This window comes from Diplotaxodon limnothrissa, linkage group LG20, assembly GCF_057381915.1.
Source record: "Diplotaxodon limnothrissa isolate DT_005_m linkage group LG20, D_limnothrissa_male_GT1.1, whole genome shotgun sequence".
NCBI lineage: Eukaryota > Metazoa > Chordata > Actinopteri > Cichliformes > Cichlidae > Diplotaxodon > Diplotaxodon limnothrissa.
Genome location: NC_140615.1, coordinates 33,698,847 through 33,724,216, shown reverse-complemented (window position 1 = coordinate 33,724,216; position 25,370 = coordinate 33,698,847). Strand labels below are relative to the sequence as shown.

The 25,370-nt window shown below is 41.7% G+C and overlaps 1 protein-coding gene across 15 annotated transcripts in view; it reads right to left on the bottom strand.

Moving 5' to 3' along the window:
* hspg2 (heparan sulfate proteoglycan 2) overlaps positions 1 to 25,370 on the bottom strand; it is a 100,158-nt gene that overhangs the window by 44,778 nt on the left and 30,010 nt on the right. For 8 of the 15 annotated variants that reach the window (XM_085344322.1, XM_085344328.1, XM_085344324.1 and 5 more), the window contains exons 2-27: positions 22,693 to 22,822; positions 22,353 to 22,403; positions 13,631 to 13,690; positions 10,109 to 10,215; positions 9,897 to 9,955; positions 9,430 to 9,602; positions 9,267 to 9,305; positions 8,121 to 8,246; positions 7,784 to 7,975; positions 7,585 to 7,704; positions 6,382 to 6,513; positions 5,876 to 6,020; positions 5,150 to 5,307; positions 4,886 to 5,026; positions 4,586 to 4,749; positions 4,332 to 4,511; positions 3,942 to 4,138; positions 3,486 to 3,633; positions 2,868 to 2,995; positions 2,554 to 2,640; positions 2,268 to 2,326; positions 1,949 to 2,016; positions 1,645 to 1,785; positions 1,298 to 1,471; positions 228 to 407; positions 20 to 138 (exon numbers count right to left, since the gene is read on the bottom strand). In XM_085344322.1, the coding sequence (XP_085200448.1) occupies positions 20 to 138; positions 228 to 407; positions 1,298 to 1,471; positions 1,645 to 1,785; positions 1,949 to 2,016; positions 2,268 to 2,326; positions 2,554 to 2,640; positions 2,868 to 2,995; positions 3,486 to 3,633; positions 3,942 to 4,138; positions 4,332 to 4,511; positions 4,586 to 4,749; positions 4,886 to 5,026; positions 5,150 to 5,307; positions 5,876 to 6,020; positions 6,382 to 6,513; positions 7,585 to 7,704; positions 7,784 to 7,975; positions 8,121 to 8,246; positions 9,267 to 9,305; positions 9,430 to 9,602; positions 9,897 to 9,955; positions 10,109 to 10,215; positions 13,631 to 13,690; positions 22,353 to 22,403; positions 22,693 to 22,822 (3,278 nt within the window). The remainder of the gene's footprint in view (positions 1 to 19; positions 139 to 227; positions 408 to 1,297; positions 1,472 to 1,644; positions 1,786 to 1,948; positions 2,017 to 2,267; positions 2,327 to 2,553; positions 2,641 to 2,867; positions 2,996 to 3,485; positions 3,634 to 3,941; positions 4,139 to 4,331; positions 4,512 to 4,585; positions 4,750 to 4,885; positions 5,027 to 5,149; positions 5,308 to 5,875; positions 6,021 to 6,381; positions 6,514 to 7,584; positions 7,705 to 7,783; positions 7,976 to 8,120; positions 8,247 to 9,266; positions 9,306 to 9,429; positions 9,603 to 9,896; positions 9,956 to 10,108; positions 10,216 to 13,630; positions 13,691 to 22,352; positions 22,404 to 22,692; positions 22,823 to 25,370) is intronic. The other 7 variants (XM_085344327.1, XM_085344335.1, XM_085344337.1 and 4 more) reach the window with 4 other exon arrangements.

The following is a 25,370-nucleotide window of genomic DNA, read 5'->3' as shown; positions in this document are numbered from 1 at the left end:
GAGGAACCTCCCAGCATACCTGCTCTCAGCCAAATTGTCGGCATAGCTGGCTCTGATCATGAAGACAGCAACGTCTGCCAGCGCCATCAGTAGGTGCTCACGAGTACACGGCTGTCCGTCAGCACGACGCCATTCAGACTGTCAGCCAGAGAAAAACAATTAAGCGAAAGTGAAATGTTGATGAGGATTTAGGTTTAGCTAAACTCCCAAAAAACACTGAAACACACCTCTCGGAAGGTCACAGTGACAATTTGTGGGAGACGTGGGAGCGGTCTGGTTTGAGCGTAGTGTTCCAGGAAGATTCCATTGCCTTGGAGAACCACATCTGGCTGACCATCAATCACAAGAGAGCGCTGAAATGGTTCAAAGCTCACTGTGTAGCGAAGCTCTCCGCCATAAGCTGTCACCTGGTAGCAACATGTTGAAAACAAATGCTCATTCGAATCAAATTAGTTTTATTCGTGTAGTGCCAAATCATAACATAGGTCATCTAAGAGCACTTTACATAGTAATATCAAGACATTACAATACAGAGGCAGCACGGTGGCACGGTGGTTAGCACCGTTGCCGCACAGCAAGAAGGTCCTGAGTTCAAATTCCAACATCAGGCCGGGGTCTTTCTGTGTGGAGTTTGCATGTTCTCCCCGTGTTCGCGTGGGTTCTCTCCGGGTACTCCGGCTTCCTCCCACCGTCCAAAGACATGCAGCTTGTGGGGATAGGTTAATTGGATAATCCAAATTGTCACTAGGTGTGAATGTGTGAATGAATGTGAGTGCAAATGGTTGTCTATCCCTGTGTGTTAGCCCTGTGACAGACTGGCGACCTGTCCAGGGTGTACCCCGCCTCTCGCCCTATGACAGCTGGGATAGGCTCCAGCGCCCCCCGCGACCCTGAAAAGGATAAGCGGAAGCGAATGGATGGATGGACAATACAGAGAGAAGCACAAATTTCCTTTGAGCAAGTGTTTGGAGACAGCTGAGAGACATCATCAGTTTTAAACAGAAAGAAACTCCCAGCAGAAACAGATTAATGAAGTATGGCCATCTGCTTTGAAAAGGTGAGCATTTCAACAAACTGAATAGTGGAAAGGTATTTAACCCCTCCGATACTGTGAGGGGAGTCACAAGACATCCTTGACTGGCTTTGACTCGAAGGTCCAAAAGAGCCTCAATGCATGGATAAAGGCAGCCTTCTTACTTGACAACATAGAAAACAGAAATCACCTTAAACATGCATGATTTTTTCCTTGTTCCCTGCCTGCTACTCACTTGGTTGTTGTTTTGTTAGTTTTCCTCACCTTATCTCCCCTGAAGTTCTCAGGCAGGACCCAGTAGTAGATGTCATTAGGGAGACTCGAGAAGAAACGGTAGACAACTTCAGAGGAGCCCCTTTGTGAGATGCCTTCAGTGATGGTATTAGTGTTGGCACTATTGGAGAGGGAGAAGAGTTGCCCGTTTACGCCGCCCCGCACCTGAGAGATGCAGAAACAAGTCTGACTGAAGCGTTTGCACATTGCTTATAACTAGAAACAATCTAGAACCTGAAAAGATTTGCTGATACAGCATTAGTGAGCAAACACTGAGTGACATCATGGTGCCAAATATATGTGCTCCTTCTTTTTCCATTCAGAGCTTGGCAGCCCACCTGTTCTCTATTCCAAGTGGAGCTGGAACACTGTTTGGTGACGCCCATACAGAAACACTGTAGACAGCCTTCAGCGTTGGACCCTGATAGGTGGAAGAACCCAGGCTTGCACTCGTCACACAGAGCGCCTGCCACATTGTTCTGCAACGTAGGCAAAGAAGCAAATAAACAAACACAGTCACATATGTGGCCCATGTGCCTGTCAAGCCCTTCAATCCTTTGATAAAAAATGGCAGCAGAAAAACTCAGCCTTGCAGATTTATAACAACTGACGATTTAAATGTTTACCATACTGCAGCCATACCTTACAGCTGCATGGCCCGCTGCTGGAGCTGACAATTCCTCTCTCATCACACTTGGTAGATGGGTTTGCTGCAGGGACAGAGCAGTGGAAAGATCACATATGGAGAAGAAAGTCCACCTGGGAGGGTTCCAGCCACCCTGCACACCTAAGCCATGACCACACACTACAATCTACTGTAACCCCAGGAGGGAAAAACTGATGGGAATCATTGCACAAGATTTAGATCTTCTTGTGATCATATGGCTGGATAACTGACTAGTTCAACAAGCCAAACAATAATGTAAAGGTATTTGGATTTCTTTAATGTAAGTGTACTCACAGACAGGGACACATTTTCCATTAGGCAGAAGAGGGTTACCCTGATAACCAGGAGCACACCTGGAAAAAAAAACAGACAGAGATATAGTAGATATCAAAGTGTAGTTAATTTTAATTTTAAATACATTTGGCATATTTGAGAAACCACCTGTATAATATTGCACCATACAATACAACAGTCATTGTCGCAAACAGCCCCAAGTGAGTCGTACAGCTTAATTCATATCCGTACAGGTTCTTAATTACGCTCAGCGATAAGGTACAGGTAATGATATACGTTTCCTCACTTTTCACAGCGTCTTCCTGTATAGCCGGGCCTGCATGCGTCACATGTTGGCTGTTGGTCAATGTTCAGGAAGCAGGTGTCAGAGAACCTACAAGGTCCGCAGAAAGAATAATGAATCAAAATCTAGGAGCTGCAGTTTAATGAGTAGCATGTGAAATGCATAAAACAGTATTCTCGTATCTGAATGAGCTCAGTTTGAGTAGTGAGAAAGCTCAGTTTATTTACCAATGAAACCTTGTTTGAAGACTGTTTCCGCATGCATTAGTCTTCCATATTGTACTGTAGATGTGTTTGAGCATTTGTCTGTGACCTTACCGTCGTGATGTCTCAGTGTACGGGCAAGGGCAGGGCTTGCAGTCATCAGGGCGGCCTCGGCTTGGGTCGCCAAAGTAGCCAGAACGACACTTGTCACACTGAGGGCCCTCTGTGTTGTGCTGGCAGCTCTGTGGTTAGGAGAACACAGTCAATTCACTCACACAGATGTCACTCAAAGTATATTTAACATTTTCGAGAATATTTTGGGTTTTTCTATTGTTGAGAATTCAATGAGAAGAGTGATACCATTGTTAATGACTCTACCAATAAACCTGGACCCAAGCATGCATGCAAGACTGGAATCATGGGGAAATGTGGGGTGTTTTTTATATCATAACTAGCAAGTTTGGGTTTTGCAGTGAATAATATGCTGGAACTGTTTCTTAGCCTTTTTGCTCCATTATGCATCCACCATGAAACCAACTTCTGACTATTTTCCTGTTTGAATCAAAAGGTGTTACTTGCATATGTGCTGGTAGTGAGGCTCTATAAGCCTTTAAAAAGGACTAAACAACCTATTTTGTCCTGCTTTTGTTTTTTAACCTGGGCTAAACAAATCATCCTCTAATGCAGACACAATTGTCTGACTCATTTTTTTTTTGTTTTGGGGTTTTTTACCAGACATTGTCCGCTGATTGGATCACAGGCAGTAGCATGTCCATTACAATTACAACCAGCACAGGTTCCCAGATACAAGCCACCAGGAACACGCTCGAAACCAGCAGAGCACATCTCACAAGACAGGCCTGTGTATCCAGGAGGACATCTGGGAAAGATTAAAATACAAATGATCAAGCATTGCTTTCATAATGAAACTATGATGAGGCAAATTACAACACTTTGCGGTAAATAGAAAACAGCTGACTGAAAAACAGACTTTTTGTTGTTCTTGTTGCATTAGACACAAAGGAGACTGAGATGAAACTATTATAAATAATCACCAAAGTATAAATATAAAATTAGCCCTTGCGATGAAATAATCCATTTATTACTGTATTGTGCTCTTTACACTACATGTGTACACACTGGAGAAACCCAACAGACTGGGCGTTTCCTCCTTCTCACTTAACGCACCTGCATTCTTCAACGTCCTTAGCATGACCCAAAACGCTGAACTCCACAGTCGTGGTATCCATGACAATGTCACTGAGTGCCACACTGACCATGTGGTTATCATAGTTGGTGCGGATGCTGATGCTTTCCAGGTTGGCCAAGGTCATCATCAGCTCATCTCGGGTCACAGAACGACCACTGGAGTGCTGCCAGTTGTCCTAAAAATGTAACAATTAGGTTAACTAACATAATGCATGTGGAAGTGCTTAATTCATCTTACTTTTGATCATTATTAGATTATTACTCCGTCATGACCTATAAAATCTTTCTACATTTTCAAAAACACATATAATCATTACATCATTACAAAGTTACCACAGGATTGTGCAGAATCTGAACCAGAGCCCTTACTTCAGTGAATCTGATCTCCTTTTGGTTGACCACATTGGGAGGGGTGCCATTGCCTCTGCGGTACACAAGCCTGCGCCCATTTCCAACCAGCGTCACATCTGGCTTCTCCACAGACTCGGACAATCCGCGTGCTAGTGTGTACCGCACCTTAAACTTCAATGATCCTCCATAGGAATCGATCTAAAACAAATGGAATGATTAACACGAATAAGCGTGTCAATTAAAATGAGACTTGTGAATTATTTTCTCCTTACTTTATTGCCCAGGAACTGGCGAGGCAAGGTCCAGAAGGAGTCGAGGTTAAGGAAACGACGTGAGAGGTCGACAAGCTGGAACTCTTCCATCTCCGGGTTAATAAGGAGCTGAGTGGAGGAAAGAGGAGGAGTACCAGGCCTCGATGGGTAGGTAACGTTCACTCCTGGAATTGACAAGTTCAGATTTATTTTATGTTAGCTCTTAATGTTAGGAATAAAAGTTTGAAAGGTATTTCAGCTGACAGTTTATCTGTTCTGTCAGCTTAAACCATACGCATATGGATTAAAAGCTTTTTTTGCCTTTGAAGTTTTCCTCCTCTGTGAACCGCAGACTGATATGGTTGCGATAACGTCCAGTGCTCTTGCAATTTTTAGAGATTCCACCGCAGAAGCAGGACAAACAGCGGCCATTCACGCTAAAGTGACCATCAGGACAGTTGCCTGGAAAGAACAAGTGGATATAACTTATCTACAGTTATCCTACAGTTTCCAAGGTACATAACTTAATGTTTGTTGTTAAAACTGTAGTCACGTTGACGCTGGGCCCAAGGGATGTGTCCGTACCTTGGTTTGGATTTGAAATAAGAGTTAACACTCCATCTGGGATGCCAAACACCAAGCCTTTAGCATTAATGGCCTCGCATGTGTACGCCCCCTGATCTGACTCCTTCACATCACGAATAATGAGGGTCCCACGGCCATTATCACTGGTCACGGTAATCCTGAGAATAGAGAAATAAAACACCATTGGAATAAGATAAAAAGCTTTCCTTTACATCTCACTGTTACAGTCTTAGAAAACATTGTTACACAAAAACCCATCAATTTTAAATGTAATTGCCCAAACCACACATGCAGTCGTCTACGCCTAGAGTGAACATTTCGAAACGGCAACATCTGGAGCTGGAGTACACCACAAATATTCGGGTAATTACAATCATGGGCCTAAAGATGAAGAGTCAAAGCTGAGACGATCAGCTACACTGTCAACAGCCTCCTCACCTGAAACTGTATCACAGAGGAAAATACCTTCACAGAGATTTTCAAATCTTCAGCGACTACTGCAGATGACTTCTAGCTTTTATCAGATATCAGATTGGAAACAGATTGACTAAAAAATAACATTAACAAACTCCAATTCATAGATATTTTAGGCCATTTTGACTGTGTTTTCTCCAAACTTTGAATTATCAGAGGTTAAGAGTTTCTGAATGTGTACACTAAATTAGGTTTGATTATAGACCTGATGAACAAAAAGCACAGAGGTGGTGAATTTCCTATCAAACCCACCTGTTGCTGGTAGGAATGTGTCCCCAGTTGAGTCTCCAGGTGATAATGGGTGTTGGCACTCCAACAGCTTGACAGGTGAATGTTACTGTGGCTCCCCGTGCAACCTGAACTGACTCTTCTGGGGGGCTTGTTACAGCAGGAGGGGCTGTGAGGAGTCAAAAAGGACAAAAAACCAAAAAATAAATGCACATTTACAAAACAGCTGGCATGTCACTGGAATTTGGCGAGTGAAGCTCATAAAGGCCGAGGAAGTCAAATTCTCTGCTATGGACAGACAATTTTCTTTTAGTTCAGGGATGGAGGGCTCACAAAAGCCCTGTGTTTCACTGAATACATGTGAAAAAAGCCTGTTTCACAGAAAATTAGGCAAAGTGTACAAAGGAGGCAATATACAGAGTAGTGTCAGAGAAGTGATTTGCATGAAAATATGAAAGAAAGCAGTTGAATGTGTATGAGAATGAGTCTATTAACAGGCAGATGTGGACAGGCACTGGAGTGAGACTTACTGCAGCCATACTCATCGGAGCGGTCTTCACAGTCTGGCTCTTCATCACACTGGTAACTAGCTGGGATACATTTGTTATCACTCAGGCATTCAAACTGCTCTGGAGCACACCTGTCATCGGGGCCCTTGGAGGCTGCAGTGATGACAAGATGAAAAGTAATAGCAAATTTATATCCCTTCACAACATAAACAGCAGCTTTGAATCAAGGTCAGAAAGGCTCATAGCAATTGCTTAGCACCAGCAACCAATAACCTAAACTGAAACCAATCATTTTTAGCATTATGGGAAAGGTGCTACCCCACCTCTTGCCCTATGGTAGCAGGGATAGGCTCCTTACCCTGAGATGGCTGGATGGATGGATGGATGGATGGATGGATGGATGGATGGATGGATGGGAAAGGTGCTTTTTTGCAGAGTCAAATAAGAAGATGAATACCACTATTTCTGGATTTAATATATGAACCTGAAGGTGTTAATTGGCCTCACTCAACATAAAGAATGATAAAGAAGGACACCTATCATGGATCTATCCTCCTATCCTTAATTAATATGTACACACAAAAAAACGCTGATGGACTCTTTTTCTTCATCAAGGTCACATTCACAGTAAAGCGACTTATTCTCAGTGGCAATACATACATTTGTGGAAAGTTTCGGAGGCCTATGATTTGTTCCTTCTTTTTAAATAAGTGTGCTCATATTCACACGCAAGTATTTTCCTTTGCTTAACCAGTTCTGGGATATGGCGGTGGGGGGTGGAGCCTATCCCAGCTGTCATAGGGCAAACAGCAGGGTACACACTGGAGAGGCCACCAATCTGTCCGAGGGCTAAACCATAGAGACAGAAAATCGTTCACACCTACAGCTAGTTTAAAATAACCAATTAACCTAACCCCATGCATGTCTTTGGACTGTGCGAAGAAGACTGAGTGTCTGGAAATAGCTCATGAAAATACAAATGTCACACAAAACACCCCAGGTGGAATTTGCACCCAGAACCTTCGCACTGAGGAGACAGCGCTAACCACTGCACTATCATGCCACCCACACAATTATTTGAAATAATAAGATGACTTAACAAATCCAAAATTAGATTTAATATTGTTGTTTAAATTTAAGAGACGGACATCAGAGAGGTAAGGGAGCTTTACTTATTCCTTTAAGACAGATTTTTACTGTCTCACAAAAGAAACGGAGACTTACGGCAGTCGGTTTCATCTGAGTTATCCTCACAGTCATTGTCTCCGTCGCAGCGCCAAAGTTTGAGTGCACAGCGACCATTTTTACACTTGAACTCGTTGGGTTCACAGGGAGATGGAGTACCTGCAAAAAAGGCAAGAGGCTGATTAGGGATCATGTTGCTCTCTGGGACTGTTCGCATGTACAGGGCTGCGTTACTCACCACATCTAAACTCGTCGCTTCCATCTGGGCAGTCCCGCTGACCGTCACAGATATAGTCACGAGGTATACACTCTCCAGTCTGACATGTAGCCTGATCCACTCTGCAGGGTCCAGGTTGGCTGGGGGGACGCACTACCTTCTGGGTTGTATCGACTGTGGTGGCAGGGGTTGTGATGATCGGAATAATCGGCCCTATTGAGTATGACACAACTCTTTCATTAGGCCTATGCAAAGATGTACACAGGTGCTAATTACTGTCCCACACATCAAACAGCCATTACTCCAGCATATAACTGATCATGTTAAACTGCCAACCAGTCACAATGAGGCCACTCACCACAATTGAGCTCATCACTCATGTCTCTGCAGTCTTGTCGGTTGTCACACAGGTATTCCATTAGGATACATGTCCCATCACCACACCTGTGCTCATCTGGCATGCAGGGTCTCACACTGGGGGTTACTGTTAGAGATGCAGAGGGGAAGCAGGGGGAGGGGGATGTTGAAGGATCAAAGACATGCAAGCGTTGACTATGGTACAGCCAAAAAACTACCTAACGTCATATTAAAACACAATTAACAATTTTTTTTTAAATATTTCATTTAATTTTTTTTTAAAAACTTCTCCTGGAACTCTACTGCAGAAAGAACAACTCAGAAGTGTTGAAAATATTACCAAAATCTGAAAGCTTGTGATAATTAGGGAGCTTTTCAAGAACATTACAAGATTTTCATTAGTGTTTGTGTTCTGGTAACCATAAAATATACCATAGGTTCAAACCAACATGGCAGCTATACAATAACACATTAGACAGATTACATTAGGCGGGCAAGACAACACTGGACAGACTAGACTGAAGAACACAAAAAAAAGAGATTGACACAAACTAAATGACAAAGAGTAGATTAGACATGGCTAGATGGATACAAAAAAATAGAACAGACATATTTGATACACAATAAGAAATAAATACAAGACTGGACAAGAAAGGCTTAATAACGCACAAATAAAGACTGGATTGAACAAACACTACACTACAGTGAACACAGGCTACAAATACTTTGTAAGAATAGATTCGACACACAGACACACAAAGACAGCAAAACGAGACAGACAGATGAATGACAATGCTGTCACCTGAATAAACAAATAAAAGATAAAGTCACCATTTAACTCTATTAGTTGCCATGTCTGTATAGAGAGTTTTGTGGAATTGATGGCAAAAAAATTTAAAAAGCTGCATTCCTAATCACACTCATGCCATGCAAATATACTTTATACTCATTGGGCACTACTGGACTTCAAAGACTAAACTCAGAAGTAGACTCAAAGTCTGCTTCACACTTCTGTGCTTCCATGCAAAACATTCCTCAGACAACGGGACTTGTACACATCAAATTAAAGACACAAATGCTCAACTGTTCTTTCTAAATGCACTACAGTTTCTAACTCACCATGCAACAGGCATGGCAAAATACAAACCTGGGTCTGCTACATGCTCCGCTGAAGGCAAAGGTTCAGCTATAAACCAGAGGGAAATGTTAAGGTAACTGCCTACCCCGCTGGTAAATCTTCATCTGCTGTAAGTATACAGCAAACTCTTGGGTAACAGTGGCACCTGTTTCAGTACTTCTTGAGGTCTTACCTACTCCAAGCCGTCTGAACTGAAAGCCCTGGACCGAAGTGCTGTAGGAAGCAATTGCTCCCTCCTTCACCACGTTGTACAGCACGCTGCGGATCTGTTCCTCATTGGCGTTGTATTCAGATCCCACATCTATTTCCACAAATACATCAACGCCATCCTCTCTTATCTCCTTTCTGCAAAGACCAAAAGAAGGCCAGCTGAGCCTACAGACTGTGTGGCATGCACCGCATATGTTAAACAATAAAGCTTGTTAAAAGCGTCCTCTTTGGCTGTCCTAGAAAGGACTTACTTATTGCTCCTGTATTACTGACTGAATGTCTACAATGCTGCTGGCCTACTGGCCTTGGGTAATACGGAAAAACAAGAAGAAATATCACCTGGCAAGGTAAAAAAATATCCAAACAACAAAATAAAGCTACTTTAAGTGTCACAAATAAATATTTAAATAATATTGTGTATGTTCTTACTTAACAAGGATCACACTGACTGTCTGGACACCTGGAATCTTGTTGTACTCTGACTCGAGCTGTGGAGGAAAAATAAATTTTTAGACACACAGTCACACATTCTTAAATTAGCAAAGTCATAAATAAAATGTCTTTCACCATATAAGGCAGTAACAGTCTTATGATACTGTACAAGAGCGCTATTTAGCACAGTTTATGAGAACAGGACATACCGTGTCCACCACTGCTTCAGAAAGCTCGATAAATTCACGAGAGAAGATTTCTTCGTATTCGGGACCGTAGATCAGGGAGGTGAAGTTGACAGAAGCTCTGTAATAAACTAGAAACACAAAGTGGGGAGAATTATCTGTTAGTTAAACTGCACATTAATATCCAACTATTGTCAGGTGTGCATGTTATAAGCTGCATTCAAGTCACTGTAGTCACGGTCACTGTGATGTGGGATACTGTTTGGAACTTCCTTTCCTCAGGAAAACCTCTGGTTAAATGTTTCAGGAGGTAAAAACTGAAAAGCACGACTGCGGCTTAAGTGAAAGCCACATACAAATTACAGCATCTATTTCTATATCTCAACTGTGACTGTGTCTGTGGCCAACAACCGACACACACTGACACAGTCACACTCCTCCACATACTGAAAAATAACCATTAAATTGTACTATCAACTATTCTGTGGGTCACAGACATGGAACATAAATAATCTAACATTTTTAAGCATATTTAAATAGAGACACATGATAGAAATGAGTTACAAATACACATAATACTCGTGACATTCAATATAACAGGGCCAAAAGTTTGCTTCAGATCTCCTGACTGAATGCTGATGATATCACAGACTTGGAAGGTCAGTAGGAGTAAAGTCACCATCAATACTGTGCCAGCAGCTGTGGAGGAAGAAGAAGAGGATCCTCTGTGAATGACTCTAGAAGAAGGCCTCAACATTCCCTCCTCAAGTCATACATGCATGAGGCAGGAAGGCTGGAGAGCAGTGTAAGGGGTCAGAGGATTACATCAATGGCCTACTTAGACTCCTTGTTCATGTAGTTCAGCAGCTAAAAACAGAACACTTTGCATTCAAATGTGTGGCAAACAGAAGCTGCAGTTAAATCGAGTTTTTATGCAACGCAAGCAAGTAGACATTTATTTAAATGAGGTTTTACAGGGTTGAGAACATAACAGATGGTGATACCGTGCAAGGACTTTAGGGGTTTTCACATAGCTTAAGAAAGCTTCATGTTAAAAGGTGAGAGCATGCAGACTGAGATGCTGCAAACCATGTGCAATGTTTTCAGAAAATGATTCACAGTATATTCATATATTTTACAACAATAGCTTGTGATGATTACAGGAGAAACAAAAACAATAATGGCATCCGGATAGATAACAACAAAATTCTGTAGAAGCATCCAGCAAAGCAATTGTTCTTCACTTGTGGTAGATTATAGGAGCCACACTGTAAAATAATAGCTTCTGCCAGTACTTCACTGTAATTTAACGGGGAAATTAGCTGCATTAAAGGCTTTTGAAACATTCTCAAATTGTTGATATACCCTCTTGTACAAAACAACTATAATGTGCGACTCGTTTTGAGGGAAATATTCGCTATAATATTATGATTACAATGTCACAGGCTTAGCCATGAAACTTAAAATAGCCTGCGCCTGCGGGGTGCCCCATTCTCACACTCCTGCCAACACTTTGTTAGGATGGGCTTGCCAACCTCTGATTTTAGGCTGGTAGTGTGGATTTAGGGAGGAAGTCAATATTTGTACTGTTTCTTGCAGTGAGATGCTATTTGCCGTGCCAAAAGCAAAGAGTCATGTTCTAAGTAGGCATCTGCTCAGCCTCTAGTTAGAAACATACATGCCCAAATATGCATAAAACAATAAATCTGCTCACATACACACCTACTGTGTGCAGCCGCTATACCCAGTCTTGGTGTATATAATTTTCTTCACCCTTTCCTTGTTCTTTGGATAATTGCACATCACTAGACATTCACACTGGCAGCAGATGTACATCATGCTTAACAGCAGCTACCTAATTAAAAGTTATAGATTTCGTGTCTCACATAAAGGCTGTGCGGTCACTGTGTTTAAGAGCTTTCCTCACTTTATGCCGCTAAGTCCCATTTTCCTTCTACACATCGGTGTTACAACAAGACGTCCAACTCCTGGCGAGAAAAGCACCTTTTATGTCAAAGTAAACTGAGCATTGCCTAAGAAAACAGTAAGGGGAACAAGTAAGAACAGCACTGCAGGCTTTAGCACAACCTGGTGTGCTCGCTTTTCAGACTGCTACTATTAGATTTATAGGACCAATTGTTAGGCCTGAATATGGTCTCAGAAAACAAGCAACATCAAAGTTGCTCATCAAAGCGCCTCTTTTGACCCATATATAATCTAATCACTTGAGTGGGTACTTGCTGCCAGGTCAACAGTGGCTTGAAGCCCCATTTCTCTCCGAGCTTGCCGCAAAAAACAGAATAATGGGACTGCCTGAGATCCTTTGATTAGAGCACCGAGTTGTGCCATACTGCTAACGAGGGCCTCTTTCACTCCAAGAGCTCCTGTGGGCAACTTGCTGCTTTCAGCAAGGGGGAAATCCCCTTTGCCAAGCGCCACCACCATCAAAGGTGATGAAACTGTGAGAACAGATGTGACGAGTGGGAGAGAGAAAAAAAGTGTGGAAAAGTAACATTCCATACTTTTAATTCATAAACTTATTTGGCGATTAAAGCTGTTCAGTAGAACTGTGGCAGCTTTGTGCAATGGGCCCCTCTAACACTCAGAGGGCTACGCAGAAGACAAAGAGTTGATTGAGCAATGAGCCCAGCCTGGCCTTTAAACCCCAGCCACGCTGGGTTTGACCTTCAACCCCCGAGGCTGCGCCCAGCACCAGTCAAGCCATTTCCAAAACATGTGGGGGAGAGCCAGATTCTATAAGAACAAGGCCCAAACCACAATGCTCTAATAACGCCAACAAAGATCTTTAGTAACTCCCCTACATGGGATTTTGCTCTCTCTCATCTCAATCTCCTCCCTAGTTTTTCTGCCTATATTTCCATTTGCCAGCTGTCTCTTTCTCATCTTAACTCCCGTAGACACGACCGCTCCTACTTAACCCCTTCGCTGGTAACAAGCCAAAACCTCTGTTTCCAAGTCCATTTATTGCCCTGTGGGGAAATCTAGGGACTTAATTCTGGCTTCATTATTAAGCTCTCCCCATCCTGCTCATCCACAGCTTGCAATGTAGAGATCAAAACCACCACTATATATAAAAAAGGCTCATTTTCATACTTGTGTTATAGCTACTTAGTATAAGACCTGGTTTGTTGCATTGGAGTTGAACCACCAACATGAGGCTGATATTTCAAAGAGCAATTTTAAAATGAAAGCATGGAGTACATTTTGCAAGTGTCATGGTAACGTCATTTCAAAGACATTTTTAGCAAGAAATGGAAATGTTGTCACTCTGTTACATGATGGAAAAAGCACATAATTTTCCATAGCATCGGAAATCATTGGGAAACGCCTGTAAGACATTTGGAAAAACAAACCAGCTGGACTCAGACACTACATGCCCCAGCTGAGTCTTCCTTGGAATGTTATCTGAGAGTGTGTTTGGAAAAGACCGTGCATAACTGAATGGAACAGGTGAAAGCAGAGTGTGCCAAAGACAAGAAACAAGAGAAAAACAAAGTGTTAAGAAAGAGGTGTGTCAGGACTTACTTTGGTCGTGCTCACTTGGGTTCTGTATGTTCCTCAGATATGAAGAATCCAACCAATGTGCTATAGCAAGAAATGAAGTGCAAGCAGCAGAGAGCAAGCAATAGTGGGAAAAGACGTGACGGGGAGGTCAACACGGCACAAACATGAGCCAGAGGTCAAAGGTCAACCAAGGAAAGCAACACAAGAACAAGGGAAACAAATGAAGTTAGCCAGGCAGGTGCAGAGAGGTTAAAGTTTCAGGAAAGTTAGACAGGGAAACAAATGCAGGGAGAGAGAAAACAGAGAGAGATAATAAGTAGGAGAATTGAAAAGAGAAAAAGTTGTAGTAACAGAAACAGGAAATCAAGAAGAGCCACTACGATTATGTGAAACAGACATATTACAGTGGTAGCAGAACAAAAAATCTAAAAAATCCCAACATAGTTTCATGAGAAGCTGGAAATGTCACCATCGATTTGCTGTGATCAACAGTCCCACTAATCATTACCATCTAAATGTTGTGGATACTGCTTCATGGGACAGAGGCTGCAGGAGGCGTGTGGTTTTATTAACCAGTGTCTGCCAGGAAACACATAAGGAAATCTCTTTACATGACAGTGACGAGGAGAAAAGGTGAGGGGCCATAACTTTAGACAAACCTCTTCCTCAGTCTTTCAACACAAAGAGAATACTTTACAAACAAAGCGCACACTTCCACATCCTGCTCTTCACATCTCAGCTGTCTGACACATACATCCACCCTGGCACTGCAGTAATGCAGGGAGGAGCTGTTTCCTGTTTTCCTTTTTAAATGGAAGAACTGAGCACCATTAAAAGAGTTTTAACTGGTTTTACCCTAAGTTCTCTCCACTGGCATGGGCAACAATGACCACGTTCTTTTTCGTGGTGACTCATTCATTCTGCTTGGGGCGTGCTATGAAATGTCAAGTGAGGAGGCCTTTTGGTTGTTTCAAGAAAGAGATCCAAGTACAAAGGTTGATTTACAAACCATTTACAGGATCTATTCACTATCTTGTAAACAAAAGCACCCTTAAAATGTATTAAAATGCTCCACACAAGCACTTTATACTAACAAGAGAGATTTTTTATGCTCCTCTCCAGATAAATATGAGTCCACTCCATAAACTTCAACAAACAGTAGTAAACAAGATCTCCTTCATAATTGAGTGAGTATACTGGATCCAGCTGTTGTACAGCTGCACATGCAAAAACCATGAGGGTTCTGACACACGTTACTGCAGTTGTGGCATATATTTTAGAAGAAGGCAGAGTTTACAAAAAGAAAAAAACTGTGTTAAGAGTTAAGAGCATTTCTTCAAGTCTAAAATGCCCAGCCAGGAAACAATTGAGAGAAAACATGCCCTACCCAAATGACATGAGGTTTCCCACAAGAATAGTGACCCAAACTAATTAAGGCTAATGAAGCATTTGCTACTTCAAAGTCTGCTGATCTGCTGTGATCACTGTCAGAAACAGAAAAAGAGTGGAAGCCAGAGAGGAGGAGGTAACAGATTTGTTAATACTCTCTGCTCTGTTGTGGGTTGATCGGGCTGAGGTCACTTACTGAGACAGTGCTCACTGTGTAAGAGGCTGGATAGAGAGATATTTGAAAATACAACAAACTAAATGGATCTTTTACCCAACAGGAGAAACATAAAGTAAGTATATTGCTCAAAATACAGTAATTAAGACAACACTCAATCTTCATAGTATAACTTGAAGTCGGTTACACTTCAGGGACATCAATGTGTCCAGTTACGAAGCATAAACAATTGTGAATCCATTTCACTCGCTCTGAGGCAAATGAATGTGACAACAGGTGCAATGGAGAGGAAACAACAAGACAACTACATCCATTTTCTTCCGCTTATCCAATTCAGGGTCATGGGCAAGGCAATCCCTAAAAAGGGAATGGTTTTGTACGTGGTGGCCACAGACCATTGCTCTCTCCTTATCCGTCTAGACTGATTTTTGTATACTTTATCCTTTTGTTAGTGTCCTTAACACCACTGAGACACAGTCTTAAGAGTGTGGAGGAGATGCTTGAAGATGGATACACAAAGTGCAATGGACAGGGGCATAGAATGGCATCAATGCAGCAGATGGACAGTATCGGCTTCTTTGGGTCAGGGGCAGCAGGAGCACCGTCAGGACCCTAGAAAATGACCTTAAGCAAGCTACTGATCTGCATGTTTCTGACCAAACTGCTCATGGAGAGAATCAGAACCAGCACCACAAAGCTTGACTGACGATCGGGACCCTAACCCTAACAGAAGAATGGTAGGTCTTCCACTGTGACTCTGTTCATTTCAAAGATGAGAACAGGTTCACACTGAGCACATGTGACAGGTAAAAAAAGAGTCTGGGGATATCAGCAACATCATCTTGCATGACTGGTTTGGCAGTGGGTCAGTAATGGTCTGGCAAGGAATATCCTTGGAGGGTCAAACTTCTGCTAGGTACAAGAATGAAATCCTCAGAATCATTGTCAGAATTTCTGGGCCCCATGTTCCTCCTGGCACAGCGTCATGTGACCAGAGTGTGCAGGCAATGCCTGGATCAAGCAAATATTTTTGAATCCAAATGAGAACCTCTGGGGCATTGTGTAAATAGTGCCACAGACTGTCCAGCAGCTCACTGATGCCCCAGGCAGGCACATGGGGTAATACACTCAGTAGAGTGTGTCTCATGTCAAGCTGCATTATCTTGTGGTTTAAAATTTTAACTTTGATTGAATCCAGCCAGAATACATTATTTTGGCCTCCACTGACTTTTGTTACACCAGTTTATGTGATTTCCCTCTGTTTTGGGGGGCCAGTGGATGTATATGAATTGTCAGCAACAGAAGAAGAACTAGTTAAGAACTTAATTAGTCCCGGGAGTGGTATTATTTAATATAGATACTCTCTAGGGTGCAACCAGGAAGCCACTAATCAACTGTGGAGCTTTATCCAAATGAACTCATATCTGGGAAAACCACAGGACAATTGAATACCCAGCCAATAACCACTTTAATTCAGTATTTGGTCTGCAGCACAATTAAACATTTTGCTAGCACAAGTGTAAGTTACTCACTTATGACGTATCGTAGCTTATTTTTAAGCTCATCAAAATGCACAGAGATATAAAGTACAAGTCCTTCCTGGAGAGAGGAAAAAGAAAATCACTCCAGCAGGCAGATAAGCTCTCTTTGAACGAAACCCTAAAAATCTCTTTCCTAAAGAGGAGTGGCACAAGCCAGCTCTCCAAGGCAACTCATTTGTTATTGGTACAACAGAGTGTAGGATCACAGGGCTAGGTGCAGTAATAGAGCTCAAGTTAGTGACTAAGATCATTCAGCAGGAGTCTTTCAGAACTATGCCCACCCAAAATGAATTGCACACAGTCAGAGTGACAATCTGCTGCTTATGAATGGATAGAAGCTTTTGTCACTGATTGAGACGAGTAGGTAAGACAAAGGTTAGTCCAAACGTGTCGTTTAAAACTGCAGCACCAACGTTCGTTTGCTCCTACAACTGTCCTGTCCACAACAGACTGAGAGACAGCTTTTTCCATCAGGCCATCAGACTGCTGAACACGTCATAGACACCTCAGCTTCACTACTGGAACTTTAACATTATGCACTCCACACTGTATATAAATGCCACTTGTTTTGCACATATTCAACTCTGTATATTTTATATATTTTATTATTATTATTATTATTATTATTATTATTATTATTATTATTTATTTATTTTTTTAATTTTTTTTTTAACTATTTAATTTGTAAAAATGTGCATACACACACACACCACACACACACACACACGTAGGAAAATATTTAGTATACACATCCAGAAATGCATACACTATTATATATTGTACATATATTTATTAGTTTCAGGTTGGCCATTCTTGTATTTTGCTCGTTTGTGTTGTTGTGTTTGCACATCTCTGTTGCTTGTGGGGCTCGCACACAAGAATTTCACTCGCATGTGCTGTGCCAGTGTGCCTGCACATGTGATGTGACAATAAAAGTGATTTGATTTGATTTGACATTCTGTTTCAAGTGCGTGACCTCCTTGTAGGGCTCCAGCAGTACAACAACAAAGATCTCAGCAAAATAACTGCAGCTGCCAGCGTTTGTCCCTCTGTGTAAGTGCCCAAGAGGCTCCGTGTATCTGACACACTCTTGCAAACACACACACAGGCAGTGCCACTGAGACACACATACCAGCTGACCATGAAAAAGCATGAAACTGAGTGGGTGGCCTGGCACTGCTCAGGCCAAACTGACAAGACAAGCTACATTACCCTGATGTATTGTCCACTAATGGTGCAACATCTGCTCAATTTGACAGATAACGGAGGAATCCAAACCTATGTCGTGTTTTTTTCAGTAAGCGTTCACTAGTAAATGATTAGAAGCAAAGCCAGGTGAGGCTACACAGGAATGCAGTACCCTGTCTGTGAGTCTCCCTCTACTCACATCAGTGTCAACAGTATACACACACACACATGCACACACACACAAATCACAGCATGTAGATCGAACGCCAATGACAGGTGAGTCCTTGTCTAGCTTATTTAAACAATGGATGAGAGAGCTAGTTTAGACAGCAGCATTAGATATTGATGTATAGCAATCTCAGCACGACAATAGCTAGAAGCCATCTGAGTTTCTCAGGGCTGAGATGCTGTTTATCATGTTTACACTGACATATCTTTTCACCACTTGCACTAACAAAACACAAAGAAAAAGAATGACAGCTAGTAGGATTGTTGACAGAGTGACTTTGACATGTATTGCTTATCTCTTCTATTTTTAATATGTTGTTGTCTTTTCCTTTTTTTTTTCTTTTTTTTGCACAGCAAAAGATAAAAAAAAATATTATATAATTTCTGAGTACATCTCAAGACTTCTTTAAAAGGAGGCTACTTGGACAAATACAATACACTATAATACTGACATGTTCCTGAACCATTGCAATGAGAAATGTACTTAATGGGACATATTACGGTTGAAGTTGGTCTACTATGGGACTGCACTGGGACCTACACCAAATGCCTTCCACTTGCATCTGTGGAAAGCACAAGGTGGAAAGAGCGCACCTCCCTTCCTTTTCATGCGCATACATGGAAAGTTGTGGAGGTGTGGAGAATAAGACTGCAGCATAGTACAAAACAGGAACAAGAGACAACAGACACTGATAAAGTTTTTTAAAAAAGGAGCTGAGGTGGAGGGGGGTTGTAGCTGGACTTCTCTGAGAAGTCAGAAATTAATCAAGCATAATATTCAACTACTAAAAACAAATATTATTTGTTATTCTGCATTTTAATCAAAAACTAATAGTCCATCCTTGCATTCTCTTCCACTTATCCTTATCAGGGTCGTGGGGGAGGGATGGAGCCTATCCCAGCTTTTATAGGGCGAGAGGCAGGGTGCACCCTGGACAGGTTGCCAGTGTGTTACAGGGCTAACAAAGAGAGGCCGACCATTTGTGCTCATATTCACACATATGGGAAATTTAGTAGAATTACCAATAAACTCAACCCCACTAACTGCATGTCTTTGGACCGTGGGAGGAAGTCAGAGTACCTGGCCCACAGAGACATAAGAGAACATGCAAACTCCACACAGGTGGAGTGGAACTCAGGCAACAGTGATAACCTCCGAGGTGCTCCAAACAATGTGCTTTACTATTTTTTCTTGGATAACAACAACTTACATACATATTTACAACAACATAGTGAATTAACCACTAGAAAATAATGAAAATATATTTTGCTGATTACTAGTACTGTTAAGCTGGGGCATAAACCTTATTTTTAGTAATGGTTAATTACCTTTATTTATTTATATAGAAAAAGAAGTGGTCTGCCATGTTTTTTCACCCTGGTCTAAGTATATTTAAAAATAATAATTCTCAAGCTTTTTACCCAAAATAAACACTGTGCAGAGCGTAACCCCAGCGGCCTTTCGCCAATTACTACACTATTACAAGCGAGTGGCCTGGTAACCTTTGTTTCCTTATGTCCTAAACAAAGTGGCCAATATCCTTAGAACACTGGGAATGTCTGTAATGGAGCCAGTGAAACAAGGAAAGGCTGTCACAGAGCAGATAAGCTGGATTTACCTCCTCAGAGTCCCAAAGAAATCTCTTTGGGACTCTGAGTTTAGAGGTCACGATGAAAGGTTAGGAGGACATGGGACACAGTTTCCATATCTCTGGAAAAGATTGCAGACTATGATTAAGAGGGAGACAAAGAGCAACAATACACAGAAGACGGTTCACAATAGCTCTTATTTAAGAGCAGTTTCAATTCCAGATGTTTTGCAGGGATTCATTTTACATGTCTGAGACAAAGGGAATTGGAAATTCCTTAACCACCATCAGCAAACAGTCACACAACAGGATACAAAGCATAATGGGGGCATCTGTACCACCAGCGTCTCGCCATTTACAGAAGTGGAGGGGGAAGGAAGGCACAGGCTTGGGTGAATTGTCTGGACAGCCAACAGGACAGAGACACTCAGCAAAGTATTCAGGATTCAGCACAGGAAACAGAATTTCCTTCCCAAGGCAGATTTACTCAGATCTATATATGGCGCTAGTCTGACTACACTAATCTTACCACCATGGTCATACTGGGGAGAATGCAAATGTGTCCAGGCACCTTTGAGATAAGGCAATATAATTAAGAAAGCACCAAATAATCTCAACTTTCTTTTCAACAGCTACATTAAAAGAAAATTGACCTCTATGTGAAAACAAAAGCAAGGAAGTTTATGGAACCAGAGTACTTGGGACTGTTCTTGACTCATTCACGCTCAAAATGTTAACACACACAAATGGAAATATATTTTCTCATCCTGTACTGTGAACAGAACACTGATTTGCTTTGTCTTTTATGACTTTTAGATATTTTTTCTCACACAAATCTTTCTGCCATTCTCATTATAAGAGCAGCTCAGTGTGCTGCAGAAGGCTGGAGTACAACTTAGGCTGAAACAAGCGGCAAACTGTGTTTATGGGGTAAAAATGCATTCCCTTTAACTATGTCTCAATCAGTCAACACTAAACAAATACTGAAGGTTGAGTCAAAAAGTGATTCAACAGTCAGTTAAGCGTTGCTAGACTAATCTGCTGCTATCACATGATGTCAACACCACACACATTAATGCTAGCCGTGTCAAAATATCCTCTGGCACCTTTAACTGGCCTAGATTCTGTGAGGCCAGGCAGAATTGCTATTTCTGTGAGTGAACCACATGATGCTCTTATGCTAGCTTGCTACCAAAACAATTATTGTGCCCTGATGTAATTAGCTCCACGAATTGTTGCAAAACATAATCTATTATGTGTCATTATGAGTCTTTTGGACATGACCTTTTAGTTCACTGGCTCTTCATATGGAATCTACTTTTGAATCTATGGTATTACTGAATACAATTTAATGTTCTTTTCATAAATTCTGGTCCTCATTACAGTCAAACAGGATGATAAGTTATGGTATGCTTTAGGGCCACAGCCATACTACTAACCCAGATCAAAATGGCTGAAGTTATGGCAGCAAATTTCTATCTTTTACATATAGTGTATGTAGATCTAAAGACTTCAGCTAATTGAGTGTCATGTGATAACTAAAATTAAAAGAACTTTAACCTATTAGCTCCCTTGTACCTGTGATTTCCGATTGCATGCAATTTCCTAGTGGATTCAGGGAGTGTCATGTTTGCACATGCAGACAAGCAGTCAGCAGTCATTACTAAACGAGAGTACTTACTAATCTAAAGTGAGAAATGGCAACTTTGGGCAATGCTTGGACCTAACTCATTGCTGTCACAAAATAGAGTGTTAACACTATAATTATGGGAAATAAAATTAAAGCACATATAGGATGCCATCGATCAGTGAAGTTTCATGGTGAACTATAAATCAAAACCTGAGCAATGGATATCTACGATGCGATTCCAGTTATCCTTTGACGTCGAGCATTAATTTAGCTACAACATCACAGCTCAGCAGTTAAATATAGTATGCTACTAGGTAATACTCTTAAGGCATCCTTTGTGGCTAACCCTGAGTAGCATGCACACATGTTCAGTGAAAAGGTCAGGTAACAGTAATTCTTACTTATTTTGCTGTCTGCAATGAAAAGCAACCCATGGATTGTAAAAACTATAAAACACGGACCAAGAACAGCGGCACACGTAAACTTTAGGTATGATTAAAGAGTCAGACCATCATGCAAAGTTTATTATGGTTCCTGCATTATTATTTTCTGAAACTATGTGCGGTGATATAGTGTGTTCCTTGAAGTCTGAATAAAAATAATGGGGTAGAGGTGCTTTCCCGCAGTTTTTATTGTTCATTGGGCGTTTATTTATCTTATTGTGCTGTCACCTTCGCCAATGGTTAAAAGGATGAAAGAGGAGATGTTTATGTCTCACAGATAAAGCCAAGGCCCTGTGTTATGACCAGAGTCTGGCAAGCTGGCGAAGAGGGAGGAGAGGATGTAGCAGGATGTGGAGGTATCATCACTCAGGCACCGACAGACATTATGCACAAGTGTGCATGCACAAATGCACGCAATGACACACGCGCGTGCACACGGTGCTACTGGTGCACGTCAGAGTTGCAGATGGGGGAGCTTTAGAGGGCTGAGTGATCCACTGCATGTAAACAAAATCTGTCAGAGTGGATTGTTAGAGCCACAAGATTGTCTCTTCACTTACTTGTGCTATCAGGCCACGGTGTGCTTCCATATTCCTCTCCACTGGGCTGGTCTTTGGAATGAGAGAAACAGAAGTATAGGTCAATGTGCCAATTTGAGGTGAAGAAAACATGCTTTATTCAATTATATTTAAAGTAGTGCACCAAATCTCCTGGAGATCTATATTCCCCTTAAACAGTCGGAATCTCGCAAGTCACTATAAGACGAATCTCTGAACAAATATTTACCGATTTTCTGTTTTGGCGTGGGTTAACAATCTTAAGAATTTATATTGAAAGCATAAGTGGTGTGAATTAAGAGCAGCTGTTGTTTTGTGGTTATTCAGCTTTTACCAAACCCACCTCCTGACGCTTCATCAGCTGCAAAGTCCTCATCATCATCCAGTAAACTCTGAGATCCCTGGACAGTTTTTTCTGCCTCCAAATCTTCTGGCAGAGGAACCTCTCCCCATACCTTGGAGGCCTGTGTCACCTGCAGTAAACACAGAGTGATTAATAAGGGTTAAAGTCTCTTGGGAAAAGGGTTACACCCAGTGCTATACATGAGCTCTGGAATTGTGCAGAGAAAACAAAAGCTGGAATGGGAAATGGGGCATTGTGATCTGTTTACTTTAATCTTTTATTATCTCAGCATGCAAATAAAAGTTCACGACATCTAAGTTCTATTTTTTTCAGTCCACTCGCTTAAATTCAAAACATGGCGTTTATGTTTTTTCCTCATGTAAATGTTAATGCGACGAAATTCACAGCTGACTCCAAATCCAATGACAAGCACAGGAATACCTGCGTAAGTACACAGGCACACACACAAATAAAACGTATTTCCGAAAGCCAGAAAAAACAGCTGAAGTTCAGATCAGAATGACACTAATCTGTTAAAGTATCCTTTACACTCTGTTCTCCAGGCTAAAAATATATGCCACATACCACAACTAGTCCTTCAAAACTGACTCTGTACCCTGGAATCAGGAAATAGTCAATCAATAAACCATCATGTGCCCTCCAGCACCTCTAACCAAAACCTTTCTTTTTGATAAAGTGTTTGGTAAGGGCTGGATCAGGTGACCCTGAATCCTTCCTTAGTTATTCTGCGATAGGTCTAAGCTGCTGAGGGCTTCCCATGATGCACATGAGTACTTTTTCTTTGCCATCTCCCGGTCGCAGCAGATGGCCACATCTCCCTGAGCTTGATTACGCCGGAGGTTTGTTCCTGTTAAATGGGAGTTTTTCCTTTCAACTGTTGCCAAAGTGCTTGCTTTTATTGTAGGCTCTTTACCTTACAATGTAAGGTGCCTTGAGGCAACTATTGTTGTGATTTGGCTATATAAATAAAATGGAATTGAATTGAAACATCAAAAAGTCATAAAATGTCAGCTCAAAAAGGAAAAGTGGCTTTTTATCCTGTTTACCACAATTTGCCATGTTAGTGAGGTATGTTAGGATAAATGTATTGCTTCACACTGTGCCTGTTCTCCTGCTGTATTGCTCATAATCTAAAGATTTATTAAATATGGAACTTGATAAAGTGTTAGTACATTCACCTCAAGGGAGATTTGAATACCCAGTCCACATCAGAATAATTCCACGTGACCTTTTCCTCAATTATTAAACTACAGACTACCAGCCTCAGGAAGTGCAAATTCTTTTGCAATATTCTCTTTATTGCATGACAACACATAGAAAATCAAATAAGCATGTAGCCAGAATAACGTCCTCCTGCAGGACACGTGACAGACACATCAGACACCTCACTGAGAAGACACAAAGCTTTTCCAGCCATTCCCATATCCTGATCATCTTGATAAAGTTTACTATGGCGGCCTGACTGGAGCACAGTGTGGGTTTATTATCTCTGCTCTCAGCATCTCAGCATGCAGACTGCCCAGACGCTGGCTATAAGTTTAGATACGACTCTGGCAGGATGCCACCTCTGGCATTTCCAGTAGGCATGGCACGCCAGTTCCTATTTCCACCCAACTCTGTCATGGTAGTTTTCCCATTTGAATGGATCCAGCTAATAAATAACTAGATCTAACCCCCCTAAATCCTCTCTCCCCTGACTGAACACCCTTACAACAACAATCCCGGGCCATTTTCAAAAGCAAACTGCTGACTAACCAAATTCTTTTCAGTGATGCCGACCAGCCAACCATTGGTGTGATCATCTCCCGCTTCCCACTCCCTTGGGATGGTGTATGATCTGGACATGCTGGATGCCATTTTGGGTGAAAAAAAAACAAAAAAACCCCTGAACAAACTTACAGATGGCTGCATATTCACACCTGATCTAAAGCTAACATGCTGAGCCACACTTGTTTGAGAATGTCAGCCGACCTCATCTTAGGCAGAGCTGAGAACTCCATGTGAATGCGCCCTCTCACTCCATTCTAGTTCAAAAGCTAATCTGACCTTTAGTCTGAGTCTTGAGGTTGAGACATGTCTGTGGTGTTAGAGTTATCTCTCCCTGGAGATAAAGCTCTTGACGGACTGTAATTCTTCAAACCCCACCCCACCCAGAGGACAAACACCTCAGAAGCTCTCCTGACTCTAGTACCTTGCTGTGTAAACACATTGCTCTATTAATTTGTTTCAATTTCCAATAAGACATGGTAATCAGGTTAGGCTTTAAAAAAAAAAAAAAAGTAGGCGTCGACATAAACGCACAGGAAGTGGCCTAGATACACACAAAAACACACATGGACACCTTTCACATATAATATTTACTTATAAATTACTTAAAAATATGCAGCATTGACCTTACAAAACCAAATGGTAGTAGCAAAGGGAAATGATGGAATCCATGAATAATGAGTGGCAGGTGACATGGGACAATAAAGACCTTCAGCTGTTTAGCATGAACAACTGATGATGACGGCAATGAGTGAGAAGCAAAACCTTTTGAAAAACGATTGATCGCACTACACAAAAAGTGAGCCAAGAACCTTTCAAGACTGAAATACTGTCAGCTGTCGTTGAGTCTTGCAGCTGGAGGCCTGCTATCACCTCTGGTTCTCAACAAG